Source organism: Musa acuminata, chromosome BXJ1-7, assembly GCF_036884655.1.
Source record: "Musa acuminata AAA Group cultivar baxijiao chromosome BXJ1-7, Cavendish_Baxijiao_AAA, whole genome shotgun sequence".
Taxonomy (NCBI): Eukaryota; Viridiplantae; Streptophyta; class Magnoliopsida; order Zingiberales; family Musaceae; genus Musa; species Musa acuminata.
The window spans coordinates 44037863-44065637 of NC_088333.1; the positions used below are offsets into that span (position 1 = coordinate 44037863).

Consider the following 27775-nt stretch of genomic DNA (forward strand, 5'->3'; position numbering starts at 1 on the left):
CTACTTAAAAGAAAATTTTAGTCCTCTAAATTTTGATATGCAATAACTCAATCAATCAGTTATCAAGATATAAAGATATAATTCTTGAGACTATGTACCTAATAGAAAAAGGCTGAAGACTACATCATTTATTATTTATTTCTTTAGACATTCATGTATTTGTTTATTTCATTGGATTTCAATTTATCTCTCATTTCTCATTCTTATTTCCTTTGGAATCCTGATTCAGAATCTATTTAAATTTATCTATGTAAATGAACTATGTCGCGCTCATTCGAATTCTTCTTTGATCGTACCCGACCTTCATGAAAACAACAAGTGTGTGGTGGTCTCTCTCCTTTACTTTCCTATCTTTCTAAATTTAGATTACACATTTCAAACTTATTCATCGTAAACTTTTTAAATTCTACTACAAAAGAGTTAGATGAACCCATATATATAATATCATCAACATAGAGATAAATCATTACAATATTATGTTCACCTTCCTTCTTTAGATAAAGAGTAGGTTCATTATTGTTCATTTGAAATCCATTTTGATGAAAATAATAATCAATTTTACTCTACCATGTCCTTGGAGCTTGTTTAAGTCTATAAAAAATTTTTTTTAGCTTATACACATTTTCTTTATGTCTTTTAACTAAAAACTTTCAGTAACAAAAACCTCTTCATGTAAATCATCATTTAAAAACATAGATTTCACATTAAATTGATAAACAGTTCAACTCAAGTGAGCAGTTAAAACTAAGAAAGTTCTCACGGTTTCGAATATAGCAACCGGAGAAAAAGTATCATCAAAATCAATACCTTATTGTTATGAATGTCCTTTTACGACAAACCGAGCTTTATGCCATCTGCATTAAAATTTGTTACTGAAGCATATTTCCCTGTAAAATTATGTATGAATCTCCAGAGTAGAATTTACCATAATCAGACTTTGGTGGGACCCAGGGCGTCGGGAGAGAGAGAGAGAGAGAAAGAGAGCCGGCGGCAGCTGTACGCGCTCCTCGACCTCATCCTCTTCGGGCCGGCTACCTCAAATGGTCCTACGGCGGCGGTGTAGATCTCCGGAACCCGATCGCGTGGCTCCAGCCGCGAATGAGGTTAACCTGTTCGTTGACCTTAGCGAAGGGTGGTCCGCCTACCTACCGGATGATGTCGTTCGGCACCCACGACCAGGTGGTGGATGATGGCTTCGACGAGCGGAACCTTCCAGGTTATCAATCGGCAGTCACATTTGCTTCGTTGTATTCTCTTAATTTACCGTTGTTCTATAGAGTTCAAATCTCGGTATATGAGCTTTAGATTTGTCGAACAATAGCGGTGGGCGATGCTATTAGTGACATATATAAGGATGACAGGCGAAATAAAAAGCTAATAAATGCTCTCCAAAAGACAAGCTTCGCTGTGTCGGTAGAAAGTTGGATGTTTTTTTTCCCTTCTTAGTGAGTGCTCAATTAGATCTCTAATCATGCAATGAGAAGGACAAAAGCAATTAAATCTTTTTTTTACTTAATTTCTCTGCAACTCAAATTTCTTTTTGATGGTTGTTTCCGTGCCCACTTTTTGTATTATGTTTTTTCTTGAGCGGGATTAGGTAATGACCATTATCTTATAGTAGGTTAGCTTGGCGCACAGAACTTACTTTGTCATAAGAAGCAAAAATTTAGCATAGCAGATGACTTGCTGGGCCAAGAAGACAGAGAAACCAGACTAATCCTACTACTATATCAGAAAAAATGGTGCTCTGCCTTGAAACTCTTTCGAGTGTTCAGCATTGTCGCATTGTTGCCGAGCAATGCTGGTGAAGCATAAGATGGATTGTTCATGATGTTAGAAGCATGTTAATCATGTGGTACATGACAATTAGATATCTTAGGTTGCAATTATAGATGTAACCTTCAGTTTCATTGTGTATAATAGACAACCGAAAACGTCTGTAATCAACAAAACGTCTATAATCTCGGCTTAAATCTTTATTTTTTTATTTTTTTAAACATTAAGAATATTTTTTTAAATTTTTATTACTCTTTTTTCATGTTTTCTCTAACTATTATTATTAATAACTTATATATGATCTTTGTGATATTATATGGATAAGGGACTATAGATATACAGTAACCGAGGACAGACAAATCTAATGGATTGGATTCCCCTGTATCATCTGGGGACTACGTCATAGTGGCCTAGTACATATGTAGTTCATATCTCTATGGGGAAAGGAGGTAGCCAAAACAGTCAATAGAAATTTACCTTTATCAACAATGAATAATAGGGTCTTCTTTTTTTTAAAGGATATGTATAAAATTGATAATAATCTAAAAAAATGCATACGATACTTTAATACTTCTTTCGAAAAAAAGTACACTTTCATGTACCCTCACGAAGTGGACAATACTATGCTATTAAGTGAATTATTATGGACATATTAATTCACTGAACCAGAAAGAGTTCTGATAGGTATGACTCATAACTAATTCGATATTGAGCCTAAAGGATCACTCGGTAGAGTTGCATTCTTCGGTTCTTGCTGCGTCATACTACAAAGCTCCTTACAGTTGAAATGGGTCAAAATAAAAAATAAAAAAAGCACACTGGGGTAGCACCAACCTCTTCGAACATTCCACTATTCTTCATGGCGTACTCACGAACTTGTGCATCCAAGCGGTTGGGCAGAGTGCGAGGGCGGAGGCAGCCAGACGTGGGTGACTCCAGCGTTGGTTATATCAGAGACTTTATCTTTCAAGAAGTTATACCAGCCGCCTTGCTGCCTCCACGACTCCCAGTTGAAGCCCTGCAACGTATTCATTTCTCCTACTGTAAACACGATGAAGGACAAAGGAAAGAAATGGATCTGTTTATCTCTACCTGGAAGAGTATATGGGACTGAGCCAAGTTCGGAACGACAAGAAACAGAAGCAGAAACATCCCAGGACCAAGTGATTTCACTTTCAGATCTGAAAAAAAAAGAGGATGCAAACGAATTATAAACAGATATCTACATGAAAAGAAACAAAATAACAAGTCACCATACACCACAAAAACATATCAAACCCTAAACATCTCGGACAGCTCAAGCACACGCAATGCATCTCTCAAACGAGAAACAGCCTCGTATGATGATCTTTGATTGTTTCCCCAAACAAGCTAAATATTTCACAGCAAACCTAATTTAGGATAATGACACAAGTATGAAGACCAACTAATCGTTAAAAGTTGTGTTTAGATCCCAAAACAAGCTAAATATTTCACAGAAACCCTATTTCACTGCCTCAGCCCCCCTAAAACGTTTAAAGTTGTGTTTAGATCCGACCCGACTTGCTAGCGGGTCTGTATACTCGACCCATAATTCCGCCAGTCAAATTAAACGGGTCGGATCATTTCATTCGATGGTTACGGATCGAGATCGACAGGCCCAGCAGACATGAGCTGATCCGCTCTTCTATTTGGATCTACCTAAATGCACAAGTAAAAGAAACGCTGTTAATTATATCTTTTTTAAGCTTCTCCTCCTCTTTCTCGTTCTAGTCAACAACGACACCACCGACGTTCCACTTCCATACAATTGATGGGAACATCGAGTTCCTACTCCTCGTTCTACTCAGTTCTTCAATGATTGCCTCCAAAACCAGCTGGGTGGCGCCCGTTCCCTCCACTTTGATGTGATTATTTTGTGCTCCTCTTAGATGTTGTTACATGCACGTTTCTCCTGTCCCTTTCCATGGTTTCATGACAAAATAATATGCGCAGTCGAGCATATCTTTTCTGACAAGTCCTTTTCATCTTGTGATTTGTCCGCCCCAACCTATTGATTCTGAGATGAGTACTTTCTCTAGAGAAATAGAGAAGCTTGACTCGAAAATTGGGTCTGAGACAAATTAAGTTGTGTATATACAATGAAGCAGCATGAGTTGTAAGAGGGAGGTATAGATAAGATTCATAATGTTTGAGTGTTGGTGCAGTCAATAATGGAGAAATCGAACGTGATAGATATTGAGATGCATTGTTACTTTGATCATTGGCGTCGATGAGGCCATCTGAGAGGAGACATAAACCACGTTATTTAATCCCTCCCCTTTTTTCTCTCAAGTCGAATGATTAGTATATTGCATGGTGTCAATCAACCTTATGCATGCATGCACGTACTTACGGAAAGCTTCCCTTTTGATTCGTTAATGAAGATTAGTGTTAGCTTATTCCAACAATACACTAACATCTCCTCTTAAAATAATTTCGAATAAATACAAATTCTTCGCAATAATCAGAGTATTTCCTTTTTTTTGGTTTACAATTGATATGATTAATCATAATCTCTTCTTTTGAGTGTTAGAATTGAATGCATGCATCTGAAAGCCACATGAGTGTTAGAATTGAATGCATGAATCTGAAAGCCAAATTTCAAATACATGCATGCATGCATCTGTACGTGACGTAAAGATATGAGTTATTTTTCTTTTGGTCGACACTAGAGATGAATTGTGGGCCAAAAATCCACAACTATTTGCATCACATAGTAACATTGATAAGATATGAATTGCTCCTAGTCATTTCTTGCTTTACAATTCCACTCCACATGTGCATCACATGCATATCCCAGTCCTCGAGTCACTCCAATCGATTCTCGATTGGCGACTTGCCGGCCCAATCCTCGCCCAAGTCGCTCCAATTGTAAACAAGTGCCATGGACATGCATATCCCATGAAAGAAATGTATTGAACTCTTGCAAATAAAATAAACAAACTTGAAACAATTGCATCAATTTTTTTAAAGCAATATTAGGTTTTCTTGGTCCTAAAACATTTCATTTCCTCAAACCAAAGAAGCTTGTGGACGACAACCAACAATCAAAATCAATCCTCTCATGTTACCTTTGTTACAGCTCAAACCTAGATTCAACGAACTGTCATAAATGCGAGTCTTTCATAGATCAGTTTCGTATACACAAGCCGCCAAAGTAGGGAGAAGAGTCTTTGACTAGTTTCTGGTTGTGTGGTTGAGTGGTTTATCTTTGCCCTTCTTCCAGAAACAACCAAGAAACTTAAGCACTCGTAATCGAATTACTATGATCAACAGCAAGAAGAGTTAAAGCCCTCCATATTATCCCGGAACATCGAATCGTAAAACAGAAAAACCCTAGTTGCATAGAAGACGGAGAAGAGAAGAAATAAAAAAAGAGGACCGATGATCACGAACAATGATCAAGAAATACAAAGAATTAGCAACACAAAAGGACCGATGATAACGAACCAATATCGACGTATCGGGAATTAGAACACAACGAATCCAAAGAAAAGCTCTTAAAGATCGGAAAAAATCGAAAAAAAAACGATGGAAGGCATCCATCATTCTAGGGTTCAAATCAAGAACGAAGAAACGATTTAGAACCGTGGTAAAGGGGCAAGGATGAAACCTTTGTCGAATAAAATCCACACGGGAAACAAACGCTTGATCGAATTCAAGAGAGGGGAACAGATCAGTACCTGAATCAGAATAACGTCTCAATGAGCGTTTATCATCCTTTGACCTACTGTGGTGATGATCCTTATGCCTTTTCTTTTCTTTCTTATCTTGCTTCTTCTTTTTCTCATCTTCTACCTGTACAATTGAAAAGATTAGTGATTCAATTGCAGATGTGGTATGCTTGTAATTCGAACAACAATTCTTCGTTTGTATTCTTAAGCCACACAATCATTTGAGAGACACAGGAAAGAAAAAATAATTTTTTATAGTAACAAACTTATAAAATATTGATTCTCTGACTTGGGGGGTTCAGTTTGCTGACAGCCTGATACGGAAACAAAGAACAGTGATTCATGAAAAAAGTTAATCTATCAAATAATGGCATGGAACTAAAAGGATGAAAGGGTTTTTGGCCACAACTTGCCATCATTTGAGCAAACTGTGGTGATTTTGGCAAACGCATTAGCACAAAACCAAGCACAGGAAGGTGTAATTTAATAAAAGAGTCCAACAAAATTTTGAGATCTGATAATTGTAACTATGCAGATTATTTAGAGAAGAAACATGTTTATGGACATTCTAGCATCCATAAAAGGAAAACAGACAAAACCACTTACAGATTTCTTAATCATTGCCATCTTTATGGGATTATTCTTTATTCGAGCAAGTGCTTCCTGCTCACGCTGACGGATAAGGAGCAAAGGGTCAGAGTGAAGTTTCCTCCAAGTATCATTTGCCGACTGAGGCTTATCCTCAAATAGAGCTCCAGGAACAGCAACCTGACATACATTAAGAACTTATCACATGTTATATTACATCGTAGGAACAATGAGGAAGGTGCATAATGAAAACCAAAAAGTATTGGTAAAAAGATGTAACGACAGTACAACATACGAGCAGTTAAATTGAGAAACAAGATGACAACATTAAACATTAATATACCAACATATAAGACGGCTAGTTTTAAGAAATGCATAAAGCACATTCCAACTTTTCAATCAAGAAGTGATGCAAGCAAGCAAACAAACAAAAATGAAGTATAATAAAAGGCAACAATGGATCTACAGGAATAATGAACACTTGATATTGTGCATGTCTCATGATATAGCAAAGAAACTTTCCACATGTACAACATGGTGGCACAGTATTACACTGCGTCCACAGCTAGCATATCAAAAGACAGCATGCAAAAGCCTCAATCAGACATATTTAGTAAATACTTATTTTACTCACCTAAATCTACGGTAAAAGCCAACATTGTAACAGTACTCAGTCCATTTCATCCACAAATACAAATGTTTATTTGTGAAAGATGTAGTAAACAAAAGGAAAAATAAAACAGGCTCCAGAAAGAAGAGTATAAAGGTGGGTGTACAATTACAGTATCCACAATGGCATACAACATTTTTAAATATATCTTGCATATATTAATATATGATTTTTCACAAGAGAAACTTCCTATAGTCACACACCCCTATTCTGATCCACCGGAGGATCATTGTTGTGTTTTCCATATAACAGAAAATGTCTGCTGATGTACCGATAGCTAAAGCAGCATAGCTACAATGGATCAATAATTTTATTCTTAATGAGGTGAAGAGTTGGGACTTGGTAACACCACGGATAGCAAGGAAAGAGACGGGGAGTGCTCCTTTTGCTACTCCTCACCTCAACTAACCTCACCCCTATCCTCATTCTCAGGTGGATTATTGTTATGTTTTACATAAACCAGAAACATTCCACTGATATACCAATAGCCAATATGGCTTATGAGGACTTATCTACAGGTAAGAAACTGGAGAACTGGGATTTGGTAACACCACAGATAGCAAAAGCTAGCTGCTACTGCACAAGACAGAACAACATGCTATATGGGTTGAGATTTCAAAGATACAAGTGAAGGAAAGCAACAAAAAAAGAAGAAAGAAAGAAGAGGAAGGACACAAGCACAGAGAAAAAGAAAGAGAAATGTAACATAATGATGAATTTCTACTATAAGAAGAAAAATTAGCATTCTGATGCTACTCTTGAGGTATATTTAGTTCATAATTTTCCTAGTTTAGTGTAGTTGTAGAACTTGCAAACAATCAAAATATGTTGTTTTAAAAGGAAAAAGTTCACGGAGCACTAGCAAAAAAACGGTTTCTAGCTATCTGTCCTAGCCATTTTTTGCCCATGTGGTCAGGAGTATAGGTTGAAAATTACTTTATCTCTTTACATAAAATGAAAAAAGTTTATAAGAAAAGCATATCTCTAAAATTTTAAGCACTCAAACTCTGGGACACTTCATGCATCTAGAAAATGCCAATCCATGAAGCCACAGTATAGGAGCACATTGCTCAGGTCACATATAGGTGTCGGAGCTTAAAATGATATGTCGAGTATCCAGCTTACCACTGCAAAAAGGTAAAATATTTACTGTTAAACTATTAAATGTGACTGTCAAATATTTTATTTATTATCACCTTGATAATGCACTTACAATCATGTACCAGCCATGATGAATCAACTATCTACTCATGGTAAATTGACATGCATTTTTTGTATAATCACATATATTTATTAGGTTTGATCATTGATGACAGCTGAAGTGGCAGTTTCCGAAGATTTTTGGGAACGGTGAACATGATCAAGGGTCAGACAAATCGTAGTGAAACTTCAAATAATTAAGAGAAAAAGGTATGGTGAACATGATCGAGGGTCAGACATATCATTGTTAAGCTTAAAATAATTAAGAGAAAAAAAAACTTGAGCGTGCTCAAGGTGCAGTTTGTGATAAAAATTCTTCGATGTTTCACATTAGTTCTTTTATGAAAAAGTAGACAAAAAAACAAAAGCCTCCGCTATTCCAAGTCCATCTTTGAACATGAAATCCCTAAGGCAACTTATCAAGATAGTCATTAATATATAATTAGGTTAAATAATTTTGGCCACCTTAAAATCAATGCAGGTGATGCCCGAAATTCCATATCTACTGGAGTTCTAAAAAAACTAAACTATTACTAATAAATAATTCGTAAGATACATGTATGACTGATGTCTTCCGTAGCCAAAGTGATGGAAATTCTTAGATGTTACTGAATACTCTGTGAAAATGGGTTTTCCTATTGACAATATTCAACACAAAAAGAAGTTCCATGAAATAAGAAGTACATCTGGTGCCTGAAGCTCCCAGCAATATGAGGTGTATGGAAGGGTAATGTACATAGTTATAGCCCTAAAAAAAAGGTTCCATAAAAAAAGAAACAAGAGAGAAAGATATGCATGATTATGATTATCATCCAGTGATACTAGAGGTCAGCAAATCATAGTTACAAACTTTTCATATCATGGTATGATAAAGTAATAACTTGTAGCAAACAGACAAAGCTTCTCATGCTCATCCGATAAAGTTGTAGATTGATGCCAAAGAGAAATCTCTTTTATATAATACCAATTTTATAAAAAAACTCTAATGTAAGATAGCCAAAAAAAAAAACCCTTAAATCAATTTAGTAGAAAAGTCCATAATGCATTTATTAACCAGCTATCAGAATGACATTCATTATTAAACATAACTTAACGTACTCAAAATCGTTGAAGAAAGCTTTTATTTCTAGTAATGCTTATTTGGATTTTTTTTTCCCTAGTACTAATTATTAGGTTTAACTAGCAATGATGAAACAATCTCCAAATATCCTGTGCTTCAGGACTTTCTTGCTAGGAACTGTCTGACTGGGCAATTAAAGATATATTGAGAAAGCATATAAGGCTTTTCCTTGCTTCAGAAACAATAACGATGAACACCCCAGATATCTTGGACGCTAAATCATTAGGAAGAACCTCAAAATCCTTTGAGAAAAATTATCAAAACCCAGCACAAGAAAAGAAAGGAGAAAAACCCAAAAGCTTAGATCTTTATGATGCAGACAACAATGTCTTCGCTGCAAATTGATATCAGCGTTCACAAAAACATATAAATACACTAATCATTTTGATCTTGAAAAAAATGGCAGAAACAAGAACGACAACAATTCGGAGTCGTCTACATAAATCCTGACACAATCGGTGCTTCGAATTTTACGGAAAAAATGTCGAAATACTAGCACAGTTACGACATTAGAAAGATCAAATCTAACGAACGAAATATATTGGAAAAGAACAAGAAGACGGAGGAGGACTTACAAGGGAGTCATGGCGACCGAGAGCCGACTTACAAGGTGACTCGCCATGGGCCCCGCCCATGAACTGCCGAGACGCTCCGGCGAAAGGGTTTGGCGGCCGACCGTCGCTTGGTCCCCCATTCTTTCCAATACCATCATCACCACCACCTCCGAAGCTCCCCTCCATCTTGTCACATCCCACCTTCTCCCTCTCAATCAGCTCCACGAAACCAACCGACCGCAGATAAGAAACGCCCACCCGAAGAGACGAAGGCAAAGAACGAAACGTAAAGAAAACCACCGAACGGAATCCCAAACGGTGAGCTAAGAAACCGACGGCAGAAGAATTCCCAGAGTGGTGATCGCTTCGCAGGCACGCCTCCTCCCTCGATCGCCACGCAAAAAGGGGAAGCCAAAGGCCTCTCCACCCTTTCTAGGGTTTTCAGGGTTTGCTTGCGGGCACGGGCTCGAGCACGGCACAAGCCAAATCGAGACGGACTGTACGCTTTGGTACCCGGCTAGGAACAGACGATCGGATGCCGTTCAGTGACCATGCTGGAAATAGCGCTTGCAATTGGGTCCTCGAGAGCCCAACTCCTCGCAACGGACGGTTCATGGATGTCCCCGGCCTCTGGTGGCTTCCTGGCTCGAAACGTGTCCAAATTTTAAGCCACCTGTACTTCAATCGGGCGTCGAATGGAGGAACGCATCTTACATCCGGTCGCATAGAAACAATAGTAAGAGAGCATACTGACCGTTCGATTCATAAAAGAGACGGACGAGATTTTTTGTCACGTGTACACGTTCGCGTGAGTTAGAAGGGTGAGATGCCGGACGCACGTGGAGGTAGGCCACTTCTCGTTGAGACAGACGGGATCGTTTTGCGCCGGAATCGGCTGGTTGGTATCAACCACAAGTCAGCTATGAGTAGATAAGGGAGGTATAGGGGGTGCATTTATCGCAAGGCCGTATAGTGGAGAGATCGTATCGAGTCGTCCGGTGTTTCCTGTACAAATGGATGATGTACGACTATTGTCACGACCTGGTCCGAGGAAGATTCCGTTCGTATATAATTACCAGGGATTATTTCTTTTCTTATTTTTTAGGCACTCTAATTTATTTTTATTTACAGAGCTAAAATTCGCGTCTATTAATTCTTATATTTTGTATTTATAAGAGCCTTGAGAGCTTACTTGTCATTTTATAGATATATATTATTAAATATATCAATATTCTTTGAATTCAAAATCAATTTTCGTTATTTTAGGTTCACATCTGCATTTCAGAAGGTAGTTTTGGTCATTGCTGGGCTCTTTTGGATACTATCTAGCTTTTCTAGTAAAAGTATGTTTGTGCGCACGGTTGCTTTCTTAGATGACCTTTTCTCACAAATACATACTGACTTTGCGGAGTACTAAGAATCCATTTTATGTGATTGTATCTTCATAACCCATTACCTGTGATTCACATCATTGCTGTATCATCATCACTATGGTCTCAGAAGCATGTTAATCATGTGGTACATGACAATTAGATATCTTAGGTTGCAATTATAGATGTAACCTTCAGTTTCATTGTGTATAATAGACAACCGAAAACGCCTGTAATCAACAAAATGTCTTCATTTGCAATATAACGACCCTATATGCATGCAATACTTTTCAAGGATAGAGCTGATCGTATTCTCTAAAAAAGCAAATCCAGCTGTTGTTTCATCAGGCCTTCACCTTTTTTTTTTCTTCAAGGAAATGACAAATATATTATGCTTGGTTTTCTCTTTAAGGAGGTGCCTCGAAACATTTGCTGCATATCTAGAGAATAGCTCATCAAGTATATGATCTCCAAATTGATGTGCCATAAGGGGGTTGGAACCCAGCTCTTATGTATTTTGCCACATAATAGAAAAAGGCTGAAGACTTATTCATTTATTATTTATTTCTTTAGACATTCATGTATTTGTTTATTTCATTGGATTTCAATTTACCTCTCATTTCTCATTCTTATTTCCTTTGGAATCCTGATTCAGAATCTATTTAAATTTATCTATGTAAATGAACTATGTCGCGCTCAATTCGAATTCTTCTTTGATCGTACCATACCTTCATTAAAACAACTAGTGTGTGGTGGTATCTCTCCTTTACTTTCTTATCTTTCTAAATTTAGATTACATAGTTCAAACTTATTCATCGTACATATTTTAAATTCTACTACAAAAGAGTTAGATGAACCCATATATATAATATCATCAACATAGAGATAAATCATTATAATATTATATTCACTTTCCTTCTTTAGATAAAGAGTAGGTCCATTATTGCTCATTTCAAATCCATTTTGATGAAAATAATAATCAATTATACTCTACCATGCCCTTGGAGTTTGTTTAAGTTTATAAAGAGTTTTTTTTAGCTTATACAGATTTTCTTTATGTCTTATTAAGTTTATAAAAGTTGTGTTTAGATCCCCAAACAAGCTAAATATTTCACAGAAACCCTATTCACTACCTCAGCCCCCCTAAAACATTTAAAGTTGTGTTTAGATCCGACCCGACTTGCTAGCGGGTCTGTATACTCGACCCATAATTCCGCCGGTCAAATTAAATGGGTCGGATCATTTCATTTGATGGTTACGGATCGAGATCGACAGGCCCAGCAGACATAAGCTGATCCGCTCTTCTGTTTGGATCTAGCTAAATGCACAAGTAAAAGAAATGCTCTTAACTATCTCTTTTAAGCTTCTCCTCTTTCTCGTTCTAGTCAACAACTACACCACCGACGTTCCACTTCCATACATTTGATGGGAACATCGAGTTCCTACTCCTCGTTCTACTCAGTTCTTCAATGATTGCCTCCAAAACCAGCTGGGTGGCGCCCGTTCCCTCCACTTTGATGTGATTATTTTGTGCTCCTCTCAGATGTTGTTACATGCACGTTTCTCCTGTCCCTTTCCATGGTTTCATGACAAAATAATATGTGCAGTCGAGCATATCTTTTCTGACAACTCCTTTTCATCTTGTGATTTGTCCGCCCCAACCTATTGATTCTGAGATAAGTACTTTCTCTAGAGAAATAGAGAAGCTTGACTGGAAAATTGGGTCTGAGACAAATTAAGTTGTGTATATACAATGAAGCAGCATGAGTTGTAAGAGGGAGGTATAGATAAGATTCATAATGTGAGTGTTGGTGCAGTCAATAATGGAGAAATCGAACGTGATATTGAGATGCATTATTACTTTGATCATTGGCGTAGATAAGACCATCTGAGAGGAGACATAAACCACATTATTTAATCCCTCCCCTTTTTTCTCTCAAGTCGAACGATTAGTATATTGCATGGTGTCAATCAACCTTATGCATGCATGCACGTACTTACGGAAAGCTTCCCTTTTGATTCGTTAATGAAGATTAGTGTTAGCTTATTCCAACAATACACTAACATCTCCTCTTAAAATAATTTCGAATAAATACAAATTCTTCGCAATAATCAGAGTATTTCCTTTTTTTTGGTTTACAATTGATATGATTAATCATAGACTCTTCTTTTGAGTGTTAGAATTGAATGCATGCATCTGAAAGTCACATGAGTGTTAGAATCGAATGCATGCATCTGAAAGCCAAATTTCAAATGCATGCATGCATGCATCTCTACGTGACGTAAAGATATGAGTTATTTTTCTTTTGGTCGACACTAGAGATGATTTGTGGGCAAAAAATCCACAACTATTTGCATCACATAGTAACATTGATAAGATATGAATTGCTCCTAGTCATTTCTTGCTTTACAATTCCACTCCACATGTGCATCACATGCATATCCCAGTCCTCGACCGAGTCACTCCAATCGATTCTCGATTCTCGATTGACCGAGTCACATGTGCATCACAAGCCGCCAAAGTAGGGAGAAGAGTCTTTGACTAGTTTCTGGAAGAAGGGCAAAGATAAACCACTCAACCACACAACAACCAAGAAACTTAAGCACTCATAATCGAGTTACTATGATCAACAGCAAGAAGAGTTAAAGCCCTCCATATTATCCCGGAACATCGAATCGTAAAACAGAAAGAACCCTAGTTGCATAGAAGACGGAGAAGAGAAGAAATAAAAGAAGAGGACCGATGATCACGAACCAATATCGACGTATCGGGAATTAGAACACAACGAATCCAAAGAAAAGCTCTTAAAGATCGGAAAAAATCGAAAAAAAAAAGATGGAAGGCATCCATCATTCTAGGGTTCAAATCATGAACGAAGAAACGATTTAGAACCGTGGTAAAGGGGCAATGATGAAACCTTTGTCGAATAAAATCCACACGGGAAACAAAAGCTTGATCGAATTCAAGAGAGGGGAACAGATCAGTACCTGAATCAGAATAACGTCTCAATGAGCGTTTATCATCCTTTGACCTACTGTGGTGATGATCCTTATGCCTTTTCTTTTCTTTCTTATCTTGCTTCTTCTTTTTCTCATCTTCTACCTGTACAATTGAAAAGATTAGTGATTCAATTGCAGATGTGGTATGCTTATAATTCGAACAACAATTCTTCGTTTGTATTCTTAAGCCACATAATCATTTGAGAGACACAGGAAAGAAAAAATAATTTTTAATAGTAACAAACTTATAAAATATTGATTCTCTGACTTGGTGGGTTCAGTTTGCTGACAGCCTGATACGGAAACAAAGAACAGTGATTCATGAAAAAAGTTAATCTATCAAATAATGGCATGGAACTAAAAGGATGAAAGGGTTTTTGGCCACAACTTGCCATCATTTGAGCAAACTGTGGTGATTTTGGCAAACGCATTAGCACAAAACCAAGCACAGGAAGGTGTAATTTAATAAAAGAGTCCAACAAAATTTTGAGATCTGATAATTGTAACTATGCAGATTATTTAGAGAAGAAACATGTTTATGGACATTCTAGCATCCATAAAAGGAAAACAGACAAAACCACTTACAGATTTCTTAATCATTGCCATCTTTATGGGATTATTCTTTATTCGAGCAAGTGCTTCCTGCTCACGCTGACGGATAAGGAGCAAAGGGTCAGAGTGAAGTTTCCTCCAAGTATCATTTGCCGACTGAGGCTTATCCTCAAATAGAGCTCCAGGAACAGCAACCTGACATACATTAAGAACTTATCACATGTTATATTACATCGTAGGAACAATGAGGAAGGTGCATAATGAAAACCAAAAAGTATTGGTAAAAAGATGTAACGACAGTACAACATACGAGCAGTTAAATTGAGAAACAAGATGACAACATTAAACATTAATATACCAACATATAAGACGGCTAGTTTTAAGAAATGCATAAAGCACATTCCAACTTTTCAATCAAGAAGTGATGCAAGCAAGCAAACAAACAAAAATGAACTATAATAAAAGGCAACAACGGATCTACAGGAATAATGAACACTTGATATTGTGCATGTCTCATGATATAGCAAAGAAACTTTCCACATGTACAACATGGTGGCACAGTATTACACTGCGTCCAACAGCTAGCATATCAAAAGACAGCATGCAAAAGCCTCAATCAGACATATTTAGTAAATACTTATTTTACTCACCTAAATCTACGGTAAAAGCCAACAATGTAACAGTACTCAGTCCATTTCATCCACAAATACAAATGTTTATTTGTGAAAGATGTAGTAAACAAAAGGAAAAATAAAACAGGCTCCAGAAAGAAGAGTATAAAGGTGGGTGTACAATTACAGTATCCACAATGGCATACAACATTTTTAAATATATCTTACATATATTAATATATGATTTTTCACAAGAGAAACTTCCTATAGTCACACACCACTATTCTGATCCACCGGAGGATCATTGTTGTGTTTTCCATATAACAGAAATTGTCTGCTGATGTACCGATAGCTAAAGCAGCATAGCTACAATGGATCAATAATTTTATTCTTAATGAGGTGAAGAGTTGGGACTTGGTAAAACCACAGATAGCAAGGAAAGAGACGGGGAGTGCTCCTTTTGCTACTCCTCACCTCAACTAACCTCACCCCTATCCTCATTCTCAGGTGGATTATTGTTATGTTTTACATAAACCAGAAACATTCCACTGATATACCAATAGCCAATATGGCTTATGAGGACTTATCTACAGGTAAGAAACTGGAGAACTGGGATTTGGTAACACCACAGATAGCAAAAGCTAGCTGCTACTGCACAAGACAGAACAACATGCTATATGGGTTGAGATTTCAAAGATACAAGTGAAGGAAAGCAACAAAAAAAGAAGAAAGAAAGAAGAGGAAGGACACAAGCACAGAGAAAAAGAAAGAGAAATGTAACATAAGGATGAATTTCTACTATAAGAAGAAAAATTAGCATTCTGATGCTACTCTTGAGGTATATTTAGTTCATAATTTTCCTAGTTTAGTGTAGTTGTAGAGCTTGCAAACAATCAAAATATGTTGTTTTAAAAGGAAAAAGTTCACGGAGCACTAGCAAAAAAATGGTTTCTAGCTATCTGTCCTAGCCATTTTTTGCCCATGTGGTCAGGAGTATAGGTTGAAAATTACTTTTATCTCTTTACATAAAATGAAAAAAGTTTATAAGAAAAGCATACCTCTAAAATTTTAAGCACTCAAACTCTGGGACACTTCATGCATCTAGAAAATGCCAATCCATGAAGCTACAGTATAGGAGCACATTGCTCAAGTCACATATAGGTGTCGGAGCTTAAAATGATATGTCGAGTATCCTGCTTACCACTGCAAAAAGGTAAAATATTTACTGTTAAACTATTAAATGTGACTGTCAAATATTTTATTTATTATCACCTTGATAATGCACTTACAATCATGTACCAGCCATGATGAATCAACTATCTACTCATGGTAAATTGACATATGCATTTTTTGTATAATCACATATATTTATTAGGTTTGATCATTGATGACAGTTGAAGTGGCAGTTTCCGAAGATTTTTGGGAGCGATGAACATGATCAAGGGTCAGACAAATCGTAGTGAAACTTCAAATAATTAAGAGAAAAAGGTATGGTGAACATGATCGAGGGTCAGACATATCATAGTGAAGCTTAAAATAATTAAGAGAAAAAAAAACTTGAGCGTGCTCAAGGTGCAGTTTGTGATAAAAATTCTTCTATGTTTCACATTAGTTCTTTTATGAAAAAGTAGACAAAAACAAAAAAGCCTCCGCTATTCCAAGTCCATCTTTGAACATGAAATCCCTAAGGCAACTTATCAAGATAGTCATTAATATATAATTGGGTTAAAGAATTTTGGCCACCTTAAAATCAATGCAGGTGTTGCCCGAAATTCCATATCTACTGGAGTTCTAAAAAAACTAAACTATTACTAATAAATAATTCGTAAGAGACATGTATGACTGATGTCTTCCGTAGCCAAAGTGATGGAAATTCTTAGATGTTACTGAATACTCTATGAAAATGGGTTTTCCTATTGACAAAATTCAACACAAAAAGAAGTTCCATGAAATAAGAATTGCATCTAGTGCCTGAAGCTCCCAGCAATATGAGGTGTAGGGAAGGGTAATGTACACAGTTATAGCCTTAAAAATAAAGGTTCCATAAAATAAAAAACAAAAGAGATATGCATGATTATGATTATCATCCAGTGATTCTAGAGGTCAGCAAATCATGGTTACAAACTTTTCATATCATGGTATGATAAAGTAATGACTTGTAGCAAACAGACAAAGCTTCTCATGCTCATCCGATAAAGTTGTAGATTGATGCCAAAGAGAAATCTCTTTAATATAACACCAATTTTATAAAAAAAACTCTAATGTAAGATAGCCAAAAAAAAAATCCCTTAAATCAATTTAGTAGAAAAGTTCATAATGCATTTATTAACCAGCTATCAGAATGACATTCATTATTAAACATAACTTAACGTACTCAAAATCGTTGAAGAAAGCTTTTATTTCTAGTAATGCTTATTTGGATTTTTTTTCCCTAGTACTAATTATTAGGTTTAACTAGCAATGATGAAACAATCTCCAAATATCCTGTGCTTCAGGACTTTCTTGCTAGGAACTGTCTGACTGGGCAATTAAAGATATATTGAGAAAGCATATAAGGCTTTTCCTTGCTTCAGAAACAATAACGTGTAAATAGTAATAGAGCAAAAAGATGATAAACCAGAGGGATAGAAACCAATAAATATTCTTAAGTCTCCATATGATTAAATTTATTGTTGTCTCCACTCTCCACACTTGGAAAATGTATTGTTAAGTCTCCATATGCTTAAATATCTGATTCGGGATTGTGATATTTCTTTGATGCAACCTTCTATAAAGTTATTGTTCAAGTACATGACTGTATTCTGAAGCCCTATTCAAGATGTAGAAAATTGGACATTCAATTGATGCCTAACAACATCGTCATCACACAATACGCCATATCTTTATACTCAATCATGATGATTCACAAAAATTGTACCACCAGCGGCGACTTCCACTATCTCAACATCCGAGGCTAATTCCTCCAAGGTACAATTCTTTTAGGATTATTATCCTTCATTCATCCCTCACCCCCAAAAAAAGAAATTAGGCTAATTATTATTGATTGTTCGTTTAAAATTGAAAATATCAGCCACATAAAATACTTAAAATATGTTTGAAATCATTACCCTCGTAATTGGAGTTATAGTGATATGTTGTTGTAGTAGTGGCTAGCAATTGATACAAAAATATTAATGAAATTTATGTAATTTTATGGAATTTTGCGCACATATATATATATATATATATTCTAATTTTCTATTTAGAGGACTAAATATGAAGATATTAATTTTATCTTATTTTAAACTTTTTTTCATATATATATATATAAGAGAATTAATTTTTAGGATGATTGTTATTCAAGGTGATGATATACACTATTTTTATGTATATTATTGCAAATAAATAGATTTGAAAAGGATAATTAGCCAAACAAAAACTTTAGGAACTAATACATTATTTAATTAATATGCTGCATGGAAAGAATTTATGCCACAAAAAAAACGAAATTCCATTTGAGTGCACCAAATAAAGAAAGAGACATCAATCAATATATCTAACAAACAAATAACAAGATGAGAGGAAACAGTTTCTAATAATCATATCCCATGATACTGCCAAATAAAGGAAAAAAGATGTGTTTAAGTTGGAGGAAAGGCACATCATGAAAAATAAAAATCACATTTTTGTTTATAATTACATAAAAAAGAAACTAAAACTCCTAACATCATTTGATTGCTTAAGCCAAATCCTTTGCCATTTTTTTGTACATCGTTACATTAACTACAACAAAACCACACCAACGTAATCCTCCGATCCCAATTAGGCATCTTGAATTACAAGACCGAGTACCAGACAGATACAATCGAAATCAACCCATTTTGAATCACGAAAAAGCCGATCAAGCAAAAAGATAGTCATTTTTAGCAACATGAAGAAGTAAAACAAGCAAGAACAAAAGAAAACACAAGTACAGGCAGATCGACACGAACTCCATTGGCGTGGCGCTGAATCCGAAACCAATCCGCTTACTCGCATCAAGAAAACAAGATCCGCCAAGATCTAAACCAAGAGAACCTAGATCGGAGGAAGCAGAAGAGAAGGATCAATTCACGCACCTTCTTCCTGAGGCCGGAGGTCCCGGGCTTCTGGCCCTCGAAAGGGACGGTCTCCCTTCGCGTCACCGCGAACACCACCATTGCACAGAGCGTAGAAACCGAGATCGAGATCGAGGTCGAGGAGAGAGAGTGTGGCAGCGTCGGGGAGAACAGATCGGGCATATGAAGGGGTGGCGCCTGTTCTCCGCACCTGCTGATAGCGAGCCACGTATCATTTAGGCTTTCGTCGGCCGAGTCGTTTCTCGTGGCGGACGGTCGGAATCGGCCCACGTGGCGAACCAGAATATGAAACCTTCCATGTGTTTTTACCTATCTCTCCCGCTAAACGGCTGTAAATATCGTTTTTACCCCTGTAAAGTTTAATATAATATGCATGCCCTTTTATTTGATAAAGATCACTATCAATTATGATTTTTTAATTGATAAAGATCACTATCAATTATGGTCAATGAGTTTAATGCATGCAGCAAAGTACCATGTCCAAGGACAAATGGATTTTGTGATGATTATTGAAGAATTATATCACTGCAAATCAAACTAAAAAGCAAAATAAGCACAAATTGGTGTCAGAAACCAACTTAACTCGATTCCATATATTACATAAGATATAAATCAGATCTTGAGAAAACACATAAGCATAGTTAAGTACATTGATTTACATCACAAAAATTTCAAGGACAGAAGCCTATTCTTTGATAGATTGGCAATGAGTACAAAGCATCAAACATTAATCCAATAAATATGCCATTCATTGAGGCTCCTTGCAATAACTTACCGCTGCTACAATATCCATACCATGGCAGCAGTATTTGGCGATCAGTAAACTCATTTTCTAATTTATTAGTTATTAAGTCTTGCATATAGGCCTACAATGTTGGTTCCCCAATTCTAAAAATTTTACTAACAACGTTTGAGGTAGTGGAACATCATAAAAATTAAATACTGTAGTATACTATGTAACATTTTCATCTTTGCCAATAATCTAATAAACGAATCTACCTCATTAACATGCATTATCAAAGTAAACCAATGTTCATCGTACTGCAGCATATCATCTGTTATGGGTGGTACAAACTAGTTTGTTGGTATCGGTACACTAGTACGAACTGATAAGATGAACCACGATTTGAACTATGAATAATGTAGAATATGTCAACGTCAGTCAGAGTTACACGGAAAATGTCATAACAATCACATGCCTTATAACAAGCAATGATCAAGATCAGTCCAATGAAGTGCTTTCTTGACATAGTATGCCAATTTGAGTTGTAGTGACAGAGAAAATAAATCATTAAGCATGTCCTGCATGTTAGTTACCACCAAGTAAAATTGAGTTGAGAACTATGACTGACTGCTAGCACTTCTAGTTGTACCAAGTAAAATTGAGTAGAGAACGATGATGACTGCCAACTGTAGTGTTATCCTGAACAATTATCTCGATCAAGGATATGACACCTCACATTTGCTGTTCCATGTGTGGCATCCAACATGGAGCAAGAAATGTGGAATCAAGGTGTCACAATTACAACAGACTGAACCTGCAAGGTCAGTTGACTAACTTTTTTAAGGTTTCTCAGGATTCGACCAGAAACCATGTCAGGTTATTGTAGGAGAAAATAAACACATATGGTCGGCTAAGAAAATAATTATTGATGCCGGGTTGCAAATGACTCATTTTTCTTTCCTTCTGTGTTCTGTCTCTCCCCCTATTCTTTTTGTTTTACATTTTTGCCAGCACACCCATATTGGTTTGACAGTGTACCTTGTGATAATGACAGTACGTATCATGACAGCCGGTGAACAACATGGGGTGTGTCATGCAACTGATTTTCTTTTCCGTAACATGAACATTAAATTCTTACTTTCATGCTTTTATTACTTTTATCCACTTGGTTCAATGTTCATTTTAGAATTGCACTTTCTCGGTCCATCAATCAAGTTCACTCCTGACTCGAGCTAAGAAATGCACTTAACGGGCATCTCATACTATAGATCAGTTCCAGACAGTAGAAGATGCAACAAAATAATTGCAGGAAAGATTTAGCTTATGAAACTTGTACCTGTATTGCGACAAGTACCAAATCTCCAGGATAACTAGAAACTATAGAACGGAATGTAGAGGTTGCATTTGTTGATATAAAATATCTAGTAAGAATGCAAACAAAATTAGAAAAATGAACCACAGAGAAAAAGAAGGCCTAAAATAATGTGTTCAAGAATGATGAAGTCAAAAACAAATCACAACTCTCTAAAGAACCATCAGGAGAGTAAGTAAACAAATATTACTATTCTTTTAGACAAGTACAATAAATTCTATGTTACTATTCAAAACCAATTTTTTGCCTCACTCATTTAAGTAAACAAATATTATTATTTTTATTAGACATTATGCCCATGTTACATTTTCATAGATGATGCATATTACCATGACACTTATCGTGTTTTTGACAATTAACAGAAATACATTGTTAATCAAGACCATCAAAGACCAAAAGTTTGTTTACTGGACACACTTTGCAAAACCAAGTTGTACTGTTAAAAAAAAAAAAAACTGATATGTCACAATATGATATCCTAGAAACAAGGACAAAAAATAGATGATGGCGAAAATGTAATTCCTAGAAACAAATAGAAAATAGAAATCCTTACCAAAGACCCCGAGCTAATTGTCAAATCATCATTTCCACCAAGTTTTTCCATGCTAATTCTCAGATTATAAAGTTCCACACAACATCCTTCCCTCTCCTTCAGCTACAATTGCTTTCTTTCTCTAGTTTATCATGTATTAAACCATTTGAGAAAACAAGAGAGCAAGGATCACAATATGATCAGCTACACCATCTAACGTTTATGATTACATGACAAATTTTATCATGCAGCAAACAGAGAATCTGTTCATGCTTCATACTAAAACAAGAAATCCTCTTCCATGCCTCGTAACTATTATCTAAACCAAGTTCTCTAGAAAAACTATTCTGCCAATCAACAAGCATAGTGGATTACTTATGGAAAATAATTGATGCCAGGTTAAAGATAAAATGGCTAGTACACGTGTTGTATCGTGTGGCTATAATGTTAGATATGAAAGTTAAATCACAAGCTAACTCAACAAGATTTATAAACTTTTGCTTTTGGATTGACCTAAACAATTAGAAATCCATGAAAAAGAAGAATCTGACTGAGGATTGGATATTCCATCTCAATGATATCACAATATTACCATGGCCAGTTAGATGATTAGAAGTGATTGATTGACCAAAAAGATATATATAAAGTTTTAATGCCCCTGTAACATTTTATGGAAGTGGCATGTGTGCTTATATTTCCAAAATTCTTGTTTCTTGTCAAAAGGTATGTGACATAACCTATAGCCACCATGCATTAGATATGCCATTTGTGATCATTGTTGTACAGAATACTCACCCAACAACACCAACAATAAGCCCTCATGACCCACCATATGAAGATGGCTGTAGTATTCATTGGACACCAAATATGGCCTCAGCTCATCCTCTATATACAATCCTTTCTGCAGTTTGTGAGCCTTATAGAGGCAGAGATCCCAGCCAGCCCAATACATTAGCAAGAATAGTGACCCTTCAGTGACCAACTAGCAGAGTGTGTTCGGTTAAATCTAGATCTATATCACAACATTTTGGAAACCATTTTCTTACAATATGAATATTCAAACTTCATAATTAGTTATTTTTCTGTGAAGAAAAAAAAGGACATGGAACAATTATCAAGGACATTTTAATTGCATAAGCTAGAATAAACAAGGCACCAGAATAAATCTAAACAGCCATAAATGGAAAATTACTAACTGGATATATACATATAGCATGAGTTTCTAAAATATATATGCTGGAAAAAAACTAAAATAAATCTAAGCATTCACACATTTGGATACAACAGTATGTAAACACACAAATTATAGTAAAAGTTACAAATTCCAGCCTCAAGGTTACAGATAATTGATTATGTTTGACTTCATATAATTGGCAAGTCATATAAAAAACCAAAAGGGAAATTAAAATATAAAGAGTAGAGGTGTGCATACTTTATCTAATATTGCCACACCTGGCAACTTTGTTCCTCTGAGAAACTCCCAAGCAACTGATGCATTTCTAAACACTGAATACTGATTAGAATAACTTGATTTTCCTGCAAACGCTTTGCAGGCTGCATTCCCAATAAGAATCACCTCACTACCATTTTTGCTTATTCTTTCAAGTACGGATGCCAATTGAGATGTTCTTACGCTATCTTCCTCTAAAGAACCAAAACTTACTGAACCAATCAATATGACTTTCTGTAAGATGTGAATATTTATTACGGAAGCAGATATGTACAAAATAATTCACAAAACACAAAAGAGTCAAATTATAAGGCATAAAAAATAAATTTTAAGCAATAAGATATAAAAGCTAGGTTAAGAAGCACTACTACTATAAGGAAAAAACTAAACAAAGAAAAATATCCACTCAAGTTTAACAATTAGGGTTCATAGGATAAAAAAGAAACCTTGCTTGAAATTTTGAATAATAGCGCCATCAAGCATCACAAAAATATCCATCTTTCGCAATGTAGATGTCTTTTCCAATTAGCAATACTATAAATTTCATCCGTATAACTAAGTAGCTAGACATTTTCAGTATGCTAAAATGTCAATTCTGTAAGTATTTGAGCAACTTTGCTGATCAAGTTTCTCATGATCTACTTAAGTCATTATATATAAAGCTTTGTTATGTTTACCCATCTAAAAAGGTCAGGTTTGGTTGCAATTGCATCACCCTAAAGTGACAATAGTCATAGTATCTTTGGCTACTTTCTAAGTCACCACTCACCCACTATAAACCTGAAAATCTTCTTCTTTGTGCAAGCCATATTTTTTGCATAGCATTCTATCAGCTCAGCATTATTTTGATTACCTAATTGGTTACTTATCATTTTTAAAGTCCTCATTCATCAATATCAGCTAAAGATCACAAATCAACCAGGAAACCCTCTAAGTTTGTTAAGTAATTCCCAAACAAAGATAACATAAGCAAAAGATGGACTTGCATTAAATAATCTATAGTTGGTTCATTGTTACTCTAAAAGCAAGTTCAAATCACATAAAATGACAAAAATTACACCATAATTCAATGAACAAGGTACAGTTCAAATATCAAGGCATTAACAATATTGTATAAGATAGCTAGTTCTGAAAAGAATGCTAGGACATGGAAATGACAGAGAACAAATACTGGGTTGGCTGGTCAAATCTTCTTAATTATCTAAAAAATCAAATCACTAAACCACGAAAAAAAATAATACTTACATGTCAAGGACATGCATTAACCAGATAACTTTTGCAAAACACATCTAAGTCAACTGCCTTGTGTTAATACGACAAGTTGTCACTAATCTTGTGATGCTCTCTATGATAGATACAATATTGAATGAACATCCCATATTTTCAAATAAAAACATAATGTGCAGTGTATACGCCATGAAAGTTAGTTCATCTCCATTTGGTTTGCTTAAGCACCAAACTCAACATTTTCAATCAAAAAGTAAAAATCACAATAATCAGAAATTTAAAAGAAGACTACAGAAAATAGAACCACAACAACAAAAAAAATACTAGAGTTAAAATTGTTTGATTGATTTCTAATAAATTGAATTAAAAGTTCAAGTTTGTGAAAGATAAAGAAAGATAAGCAATACCAAATTGAGAAAGTATTTACCCAACCAAACATCATTGTAGCAGGTAATGAAGCCAAAATTGATCGATTCAAATGCAAGGATTCAAATGCAAGAGAGCAGTCCCTGACACCTTTTGTTTTTATTTTTTTGCAATCTAAAACAGCCAACAGCTTTGAACAACTGTTATAAGCTGTTAAAATTTTAAAAAATAAAAAATTAAAACAACTAGTTTCAAACCAGATCGAGCAAAATCACTCGGTCCACGTGCCAGAACCAATTCAGATGAGTTAATACTAATCAGTACATATTGGTCTGATAAGTTATTTGGACCTCGAGACTAAAAATGATCATACAAAACTGCTAAGAGGAAAAATGCTAACTTGATCTAGTATTTTAGCTTAAACTGAACTATGTCTTGATACATTTATATACTCCACCAAAACTCAGTCTGCTAAAGTAACTACACTTGCAACATGATGATCACTAACAGACTTAATAAGAATGAAAACATGCCAAATTAAATTTCATTCTCAATAAAATTGTAGCACAACCTATCTCAGAGTTGATGCAGCTGTCCAAGGAGAAATCAAGCATATCGACTATGATAGTTCTTTTTTACTTCAGTGTTTTGCAACTAAGATGTTAAATCTGATCATTATGCTGGCATGGACCACTGATTGGATACATTAGTGCTGTAATCAGTGATTGAAACTAGGGAATATTAAAATGATATTTTTAAGTAGATATTCATGATCTTCTATTATATAAAGAACTTAGTGATGACTTTTATGATAAAAAACGGGGGACAACAAGCAATACCATCCAATAAACAATTTTTTTCTATTAGTTGATCTTCCATAGCTGCATGTACTTGACCATTTTTATCTATAGAAGAAACAGAAGAAAAATATAATTATCATAATGGCTTAATGGACATTCTGAGATGCATTTGTCACTTGGTTTTGAACCGGTTATGGCTTAGATGTTAATGAAAGACAAAGAGTACCTTATAAAACACAAACATTTAACCTCAATTAGATTTCAAACATGGCACAGAAAGTAAATTATGATGCCACAGACCTTGCATGTTGAGAGCATAGAAGAGGTTTCTTTCATTGAAACTGGCCCTAGATCCACAGGCACCCAACCTGAATATTAAAGATAATCAGTAAAATGTCTCACTGTTTAGGTTAGAAATGCCTACACTATGAAGATCCAGTTACATATGTTTCACAATCTTTTAATGCATTAGATCATCAAGGGATCATTTGGAAAGATGTAAGTGGAGCTATAACCAGTAATGATAGCCAGGTTAGGTTCAGCCACCAGTTATCCTAGACCCACAGACGTGGTATAGGCAACAAGTAGGAAATTGGACTTGGACCCTCTCCTTTCAACAATAAGGGGACCAGGACCAAGTTGAGTACAAAAGGGCAAGTCCAAAATGGATCTTGATATGTTCAAGTGATGAGAGAAAAGTGATAGAACACATATAATTTGTGACACGATTAATTAGGATTCTAATCAAAGCTTGTACCAAGTCCATGTTATAAAATTTAACAAATTCATAAAAAAGATTTAAGAAGTTTCACTAGAAAAAACTAAAATGAAAGAAAGAAACAAACAAAGAAGAGGTTGTGGCTTATGAAAAAAAAAGAAAAAAATTTAAGAAATAATAATACATAAAATAAATAAATAGGCAAGCATTAGCATGCTTTCCAGGACTCAGATAAGCCAAAATGAAAGTGTGAACTACAAATGGAAAGTAAAGGGAAAGATTAAAAGGACAAAGGTTCAAAAGGGCCAATCCAAGCTTAAAAATTAATTTTCACATGATTTTACAAGTACAATTCATCATACTAACCTGCCAAGATTTCATTATAAGCGTATATCTCCACCAGCTCAGGCTTGCCAACTTTGACACACACAAAATCTTTCTGAAAATAAATTGGAATCTTTCTTTGTTGTGTAAGTTTGATCAGTTCTAGTGCTTCTTTAACAGCATCATGTTCCACTAAGTGGGTAGGTACCGAAAGTCCGAAACCATTCATTATCTGAAATGCTAGCTTTCCAATGAAAATCACTCCATCACATGTAGAAGCTAAAACATGCAATGTATTAGCTTTTTTCAGGAAATTACTCCCTCCAATCTGCAACATATTTAGCTCCCATCAGAAGGAAACAGCATGCAGAATGCCAAAAATTTAGAATAAAAAAAACAAGAAAATCTTGGCAATGAAACTTTTATTTTAAATCAATTATCTAAAACATGGAATCAGACTATGATTCAAATGCAATAAAAGCAGAACGTATCTAGTTAGCACCAGTTTGGCAACATGTTGCTCCAACTCAAAAGGTTTGCATAGAATGAAGAGATCGGTAACAGTCCATAATAGTGCTCCAACGATCAAAATGACCGTTGGAATATTTTCTCATAGGTTTTTAAACCCATACTCCCCCATATTTCACTCCATTTCACTCTCATAGACATCGTATTATGGAGAATCATACGGTCAACAACAGTACGACATAATGATTTCAATAGGCGCTCGAGCGAGGTGAGGCCCGAGCGCCTCGCTTCATGTCCAAGCGCCTCGCTTCAAAGAGGAGCTGCCTGGGCGCTCGCCCGAGACCAGGCGCTTCAAGTGTGCCCTTGGGCTAAACCAGGCGACCAAACTAAATTTTTAGGTCTAGTTGGTTTTCGATGCTTTAGTTGGTTTAATCGAACCAACTAAATCATTGATATTAGGCCCCCTCTCACGATTTCCCCGACTTCCCCAACCCTAACACTCGTGATCGCAATTTCTTCGTTGTTGCTTCTCTCTACTGTCGCTACTCGCCGACTGCTCGT

The 27775-nt window shown here is 35.7% G+C and overlaps 1 protein-coding gene and 1 pseudogene across 3 annotated transcripts; both read right to left on the reverse strand.

Moving 5' to 3' along the window:
• Positions 1–2488: 2488 nt before the first annotated feature.
• Positions 2489–10112, reverse strand: LOC135679666 (uncharacterized). Of its 3 annotated transcripts, XM_065193657.1 has the most exons (5): positions 9625–10112; positions 6078–6239; positions 5481–5595; positions 2869–2957; positions 2489–2794 (listed from the first exon to the last, which is right to left on the reverse strand). In XM_065193657.1, exons 1-5 carry the CDS (start codon positions 9787–9789, stop codon positions 2645–2647), a joined length of 681 nt encoding a protein of 226 aa, XP_065049729.1. In that variant the 5' UTR covers positions 9790–10112; the 3' UTR covers positions 2489–2644. The 3 variants fall into 3 exon arrangements, with proteins under 3 accessions (XP_065049729.1, XP_065049730.1, XP_065049728.1); XM_065193658.1 differs by lacking the exons at positions 2489–2794; positions 2869–2957 and adding an exon at positions 4473–4719 and having other exon boundaries at positions 9625–10109; XM_065193656.1 differs by lacking the exons at positions 2489–2794; positions 2869–2957 and having other exon boundaries at positions 4728–5595; positions 9625–10106.
• Positions 10113–13121: 3009 nt separating this feature from the next.
• LOC135679663 (uncharacterized) overlaps positions 13122–27775 on the reverse strand; it is a 43526-nt pseudogene continuing 28872 nt past the window's right edge.